The sequence below is a fragment of the Oncorhynchus gorbuscha genome, linkage group LG01 (genome assembly GCF_021184085.1).
Source record: "Oncorhynchus gorbuscha isolate QuinsamMale2020 ecotype Even-year linkage group LG01, OgorEven_v1.0, whole genome shotgun sequence".
NCBI lineage: Eukaryota > Metazoa > Chordata > Actinopteri > Salmoniformes > Salmonidae > Oncorhynchus > Oncorhynchus gorbuscha.
In genome coordinates, this window is record NC_060173.1 from 99,813,421 (window position 1) to 99,820,920 (window position 7,500).

The following is a 7,500-nucleotide window of genomic DNA, read 5'->3' on the forward strand; positions in this document are numbered from 1 at the left end:
GTAGGCAACTATGTTCAGCCGCAAGCCAATTTTTGTCAGAGCAAACATAATTAGAATAATCTGTATACAGGTAAATTGCCAAGACATGGTTACCATGCCAGTGTTCTCCCAAAATAAGATTTTCACTACGCCACATTGCCAGTTTTGCTATACCACTATATAAAGATTTCACAGCAAGTGAAACTGATATTTAGTAATGACAAAGTAACTTAGATCACCGATGACATCGTTGTGAATTGTGTAACAGGGCGTTCATAAATTCTAAGCGCTATCATGTTCCCCAATTAATTCACTGCATTTCAGCAGTAGGCCTTGGCTATCTTAACACCCCAAGTAGGGTATAGCATTGTCAAACCATACAAACATTGTAACGACAGTTATGCAAAAGTAAAATGATCAAAGTTGCTAAACTTGCTAGATAAGGTCCAACTCACGACAGAATATCTAGGGGGCAGCATTTTCACTTTTGGATGAATAGCGTGCCCAGAGTGAACTGCCTCCTACTCAGTCCCAGATGCTAATATATGCATATTATTATTAGTTTTGGATAGAAAACACTCTGAACTGTTTGAATGATGTCTGTGAGTATAACAGAACTCATATGGCAGGCAAAAACCTGAGAAAAAAATCCAAACAGGAAGTGGGAAATGTGAGGTTTGTAGGTTTTTGAGAGAGGCCTGTAATTTGTATCATAGGTACACTTTAACAATGACAGACACAATTAGAAGAAAAAATCCTTAAAATCACATTGTAGGATTTTTAATGAATTTATTTGCAAATTATGGTGGAAAATAAGTATTTGGTAAATAACAAAAGTTTATCTCAATACTTTGTTATATGGCAATGAAAGAGGTCAAACGTTTTCTGTTAGTCTTCACAAGATTTTCACACACTGTTGCTGGTATTTTGGCCCATTCCTCCATGCAGATCATTAAAAATTAATAAAAAATCCTACAATGTGATTTTCTGGATTTTTTCTTCTAATTTTGTCTGTCATAGTTGAAATTTACAGATGGGCTGTGAACAGCTGCAGCGTTCGGTAAGCTGCTCAGATAGCTGATGCTTAAAGTTAGTGAGGTAGATATAAGTATCCAACTTCAGTGAGTTTTGCAATTCGTTCCAGTCATTGGCAGCAGAGAACTGGAAGGAACGGCGGCCGAAGGAGGTGTTGGCTTTGGGGATGACCAGTGAGATGTACCTGCTAGAGAACGTACTATGGGTGGGTGTTGTTATGGTGACCAGTGAGCTGAGGTAAGGTGGAGCTTTACCTAGCAAAGAGTTATAGATGACCTGGAGCCAGTGAGTCTGGCGATGAATATATAGCGAGGGCCAGCCGACAAGAGCATGCAGGTTGCAGTGGTGGGTGGTAAATGGGGCTTGGGTGACAAAACGGATGGCACTGTGATAGACTTCATACAGTTTGCTGAGTAGAATGTTGGAGGCTATTTTGTAAATGACATCGCCGAAGTCGAGGATCGGTAGGATGGTCAGTTTTACGAGGGTATGTGTAACGGTCGTCGTTACACATACATTTACATTACATTTAAGTCATTTAGCAGACGCTCTTATCCAGAGCGACTTACAAATTGGTGCATTCACCTTATGACATCCAGTGGAACAGTCACTTTACAATAGTGCATCTAAATCTTAAAGGGGGGGGGGAAATACTTATCCTATCCTAGGTATTCCTTAAAGAGGTGGGGTTTCAAATAACAAGAGAATGAATTAAATGAATGAAAACAGAAACACAAAACACAAAACAGCTACCCACAACCCATAGTGGAAAAAAAGGATGCCTAAGTATGGTTCTCAATCAGAGACAATGACAGACAGCTGTCCCTGATTGAGAACCATACCCGGCCAAAAACAAAGAAATGCAAAAACATAGTAAAAATAACATAGAACGCCCACCCTAGTCACACCCTGGCCTAACCAAAATAGAGAATAAAAAGACTCTCTATTTAAAAATATATATATATTTCACCTTTATTTAAGGTAGGCTAGTTGAGAACAAGTTCTCATTTGCAACTGCGACCTGGCCAAGATAAAGCATAGCAGTGTGAACAGACAACACAGAGTTACACATGGAGTAAACAATTAACAAGTCAATAACACAGTAGAAAAAAAGGGGAGTCGAAATACAATGTGTGCAAAGGGCATGAGGAGGTAGGCAAATAATTACAATTTTGCAGATTAAGACTGGAGTGATAAATGATCAGATGATCATGTACAGGTAGAGATATTGGTGTGCAAAAGAGCAGAAAAGTAAATAAATAAAAACTGTGGGGATGAGGTAGGTGAAAATGGGTGGGCTATTTACCAATAGACTGTGTACAGCTGCAGCGATCGGTTAGCTGCTCAGATAGCTGATGTTTGAAGTTGGTGAGGGAGATAAAAGTCTCCAACTTCAGCGATTTTTGCAATTCATTCCAGTCACAGGCAGCAGAGTACTGGAACGAAAGGCGGCCGAATGAGGTGTTGGCTTTAGGGATGATCAGTGAGATACACCTGCTGGAGCGCATGCTACGGATGGGTGTTGCCATCGTGACCAGTGACCTGAGATAAGGCGGAGCTTTACCTAGCATGGCCTTGTAGATGACCTGGAGCCAGTGGGTCTGGCGACGAATATGTAGCGAGGGCCAGCCGACTAGAGCATACAAGTCGCAGTGGTGGGTGGTATAAGGTGCTTCAGTGACAAAACGGATAGCACTGTGATAAACTGCATACAGTTTGCTGAGTAGAGTGTTAGAAGCAATTTTGTAGATGACATCGCCAAAGTCGAGGATCGGTAGGATAGTCAGTTTTACTAGGGTAAGCTTGGCAGCGTGAGTGAAGGAGGCTTTGTTGCGGAATAGAAAGCTGACTCTTGATTTTATTTTCGATTGGAGATGTTTGATATGAGTCTGGAAGGAGAGTTTGCAGTCTAGCCAGACACCTAGGTACTTATAGATGTCCACATATTCAAGGTCGGAACCATCCAGGGTAGTGATGCTAGTCGGGCATGCGGGTGCAGGCAGCGATCGATGGACAGGGCGTGACAGTATGTTTGACAGTGTGAGTGAAGGAGTCTTTGTTGGGAAATAAGAAGCCAATTCTAAATTTAATTTTGGATTGGAGATGCTTAATATGAAAGGAGAGTTTACAATCTAGCCAGACACCTAGGTATTTGTAGTTGTCCACATATTCTAAGTCAGAATCGTCCAGAGTAGTGATGCTAGTCGGGTGGGCGGCTGCGGGCAGTGATCGGTTGAATAGCATGTATTTAGTCTTACTAGTGTTTAAGAACAGTTGGAGGCTATGGCAGGAGTGTTGTATGGCATTGAAGCTCGTTTGGAGGTTTGTTAACACAGTGTCCAACGAAGGGCCAGATGTTTACAGAATGGTGTCGTCTGCGTAGAGGTGGATCAAGAAATCAGCCGCAGCAAGAGCGACATCGTTGATATATACAGAGAAAAGAGTCGGCCTGAGAATTGAATCCTGTGGCACCCCCATAGAGACTGACAGAGGTCAGGACAACAGGCCCTCTGATTTGACACACTGAACTCTATCTGAGAAGTAGTTGCTGAACCAGGCGAGGCAGTCATTTGAGAAACCATGGCTATTAAGTGTGCCGATACGAATACGTTAGATGATGTCAATTAGCCTATCAGAAGTTTCTAAAGCCATGACATCATTTTCTGGAATTTTCCAAGCTTTTTAAAGGCACAGTAACTTAGTGTATGTAAACTTCTGACCCACTGGAATTGTGATACAGTGAATTATAAGTGAAATAATCTGTCTGTAAACAATTGTTGGAAATATTACTTGTGTCATGCACGAAGTAGATGTCCTAACCGACTTGTCAAAACTATAGTTTGTGGAGTGGTTGAAAATTGCTACAACACGAGTGAAGAGCAAAATCCGCTTGTAAAACATGAAGGCAAAACATTGTATTCTGCTAATATATGAGCAAACTAGAATGGTGTGTATGATGTGTGTATAATATATAATAATGTATGTTTTTTAGTAGACGCTTAGCGAATTACAGTAATGCGTGTGTGCATGTATGTAGCATTTGTGTCTATTCTTATTTCACCGTTTTTTTAATGTCCCCTTATTTCACAAAATTATGGTTGTATGTTGTGTGTTTGTATGTGTGTGTGTGTGTGTGTGTGTGTGTGTGTGTGTGTGTGTGTGTGGTGTGTGTGTGTGTGTGTGTCATTCCTTACGAGGGCACTTCTTGACGCAGAAGGCACCATAGGTGTACTTGGCTCTGGGGTTGCTTTCCAGCTGGAAGGTGGTGGGGTTGTACACAAAGGGCTGGGGACACTGGGTCACACACGCCCCGCTGTCGTTGAAGTTGGTGCACGCCTGTGGACAAAACACACACACATGCACACACGCAGACGGACACACACCACAAGCGTACACAGGTGAACGTACACACAGGCACACCCACACACACCATCACACACACACACTACTGCTGGGTGGTCAAGGAAACACAGTCCACACAGCAGTATGCAGCTAAATAACAGACATTATCATCACTGGGAGCCCTATGCTCTCCAAGCAAGCACATTATCACTTAATTGCTATGTAGCTGTAAACACACACATACTAAAACACACATAAGCACCTTTACTCTACACAGACACGCATACAAAGCTCTCCCTCGCCCAAATCTGACCATAATTCTATCCTCCTGATTCCTGCTTAAAAGCTCAAATTTAAACAGGAAGTACCAGTGACTCGCTCAATACAGAAGTGGTCAGATGACGCAGATGCTAAGCTACAGGACTGTTTTCCTAGCACAGACTGGAAAAATATTCCGGGATTCTTCACATCCAATCAAATCAAAGTTTATTTGTCACGTGCGCCGAATACAAGAGGTATTTCATCTTACAGTGAAATGCTTACTTACAGGCTCTAACCAATAGTGCAAAAAAGGTATTAGGTGAACAATAGGTAAGAAAATAAATAAAACAACAATGAAAAGACAGGCTATATACAGTAGCGAGGCTATAACAGTAGCAAGGGTACATACAGACACCTGTTAGTCAGAATGATGGCATTGAGGAATACACCACATCAGTCACTGGCTTCATCAATAAGTGCATTGATGACCTCGTCCCCACAGTGACCGTAGGTACATACCCACACCAGAAGTCATGGATTACAGGGTAGAACTGCCGCTTTCAAGGACCGAAACTCTAACCATGACGCTTATAATAAATCCCACTATACCCTCCAACGAACCATCAAACAGGCAAAGCGTCAATACAGGACTAAGATTGAATCGTACTACAACGGCTCCAACGCTCGTCGGATGTGGCAGGGCTTTAAAACTATTATGGACTACATAGGGAAGCATAGCCGCGAGCTGCCCAGTGACACAAGCCTACTAGATGAGCTACATTACTTCTATTCCTTCTTCGAGGCAAGCAACACTGAAGCATGCATGAGAGCATCAGCTGTTTCGGACGACTGTGTGATCATGCTCTCTGTAGCCGACGTGAGTAAAACCTTTAAACAGGTCAAAATTCACAAGGCCGCAGGGCTAGATGGATTACCAGGATGTGTACTCCAAACATGCACTGTGTCTTCACTGATATTTTCAACCTGTCCCTGATTGAGTCTGTAATACCAACATGTTTCAAGCAGACCACCATAGTCCCTGTGCCCAAGAACACCAAGGTAACTGCCTAAATGACTACCGACCTGTAGCACTCACGTCTGTAGCCAAGAAGTGCTTTGAAAGGCTAGTCATGGCTCACATGAACCCCATTATCCCAGAAAACCTAGACCCATTTGCATACCGCCCCAAAAGCTCCACAGATGATGCAATCTCTATTGTACTCCACGCTGCCCTTTCCCACCTGGACAAAAGGAACACCTACGTGAGAATGCTATTCATTGACTACACCTCAGCGCTGAACACCATAGTGACCTCAAAGCTCATCACTAAGCTAAGGAACCTGGGACTAAACACCACCCTCTGCAACTGGATCCTGGACTTCCTGAACGGGCCGCCCCCAGGTGCTAAGGGTAGGTAACAACACATCTGCCACGCTGATCCTCAACATGGTGGCCCCTCAGGGGTGCGTGCTCAGTCCCCTCCTGTACTCCCTGTTCACTTATGACTGCACGGCCAGGCACGACTCCAACATCATCATTAAGTTTGCAGATGACACAACCGTGGTAGGCCTGCTCACCGACAATGATGAGACAGCCTATAGGGAGGAGGTCAGAGACCTGGCAGTGTGGTGCCAGGACAACAACCTATCACTCAATGTGATCAAGACAAAGGAGATGATTGTGGACTACAGGAAAAGAAGGACTGTGCACGCCCCTATTCTCATTGACGGGGCTGTAATGGAGCAGGTTGAGAGCTTCAAGTTCCTTGGTGTCCACATCACCAACAAAATATCATGGTCCAAACACAACAAGACAGTCGTGAAGAAGGCACGACAAAGCCTATTCCCCTTCAGGAGACTGAAAAGATTTGGCATGGGTCCTCAGATCCTCAAAAAGTTCCACAGCTGCACCATCGAGTGTATCCTAACTGGTTGCATCACTGCCTGGTATGGCCACTGCTTGACCTCTGACCGCAAGGCACTACAGAGGGTAGTGCAAATGGCCCAGTACATCACAGGGGCCAAGTTTCCTGCCATCCAGGACCTCTATACCAGGCGATGTCAGAGGAATGGTCATAGACTCCAGCCACTCTCTGCTACCACATGGCAAGTGGTATCGGAGTGCCAAGTCTAAGTCCAAAAGGCTTCATAACAGCTTCTACCCCCAAGTCATAAGACTCCTGAACAGCTAATTAAATGCCTACCCGGACTATTTGTATTACCCTCCCCACCCGCCCCACACACCCATTTTTACACTGCTGCTACTCTCTGTTTATTATCTATGCATAGTCACTTCACCTATACCTACATGTACATATTACCTCAATTACCTCGACTGACCTGTGCCCCCGCCAATTGACTCTGTACTGGTACCCCCTGCCTCACTACTGTTCATTTATTTTTTCTCTTAAATTATTATTATTTTGTTATTTTTTACTTCAGTTTATTTGAGTAAATATAAGCATTTCACTGTTCTACACTTGTTGTATTTGGCGCATGTGACAAACAATATTTGATTTGATTTTAATAAGTGTACTATAGTGCATGTTTGGTATCGCTATTACAAACCCTTCAATACTAATCGAGTGGTATGTATTGTAATATTTAGCATGATGAAAGGCTAAGCAGCTCTCATTATGTGAAAAAGTTTAGACCTGGGATACATCGGAAACTTATTCTATTCCCTATCTAGTGCATTACTTTTGCTAAGGCTATGGTCAAAGGTAGTGCACTATAAAGGGGACAGCGTGTCATTTGGGACAAATCCCTGGAGTTTAATCCAGGCTGTTTTTCCAGTCAGAAGTGTCCATTTCTCCAAAAGTGCAATTGCAATTAAAGCAGCACAATTGAGAGAGAGAGGTCTAATATCAATAGTTAGAACTCA

At 43.2% G+C, this 7,500-nt stretch overlaps 1 protein-coding gene across 1 annotated transcript in view; it reads right to left on the bottom strand.

Annotated features, from left to right (window-relative positions):
- The window catches only part of LOC124047367 (receptor tyrosine-protein kinase erbB-4-like), a 615,153-nt gene that overhangs the window by 149,787 nt on the left and 457,866 nt on the right, over window positions 1-7,500 (bottom strand). The window contains exon 7 of the mRNA XM_046367795.1: window positions 4,209-4,350. Coding sequence (XP_046223751.1) covers window positions 4,209-4,350 — 142 coding nt within the window. The remainder of the gene's footprint in view (window positions 1-4,208; window positions 4,351-7,500) is intronic.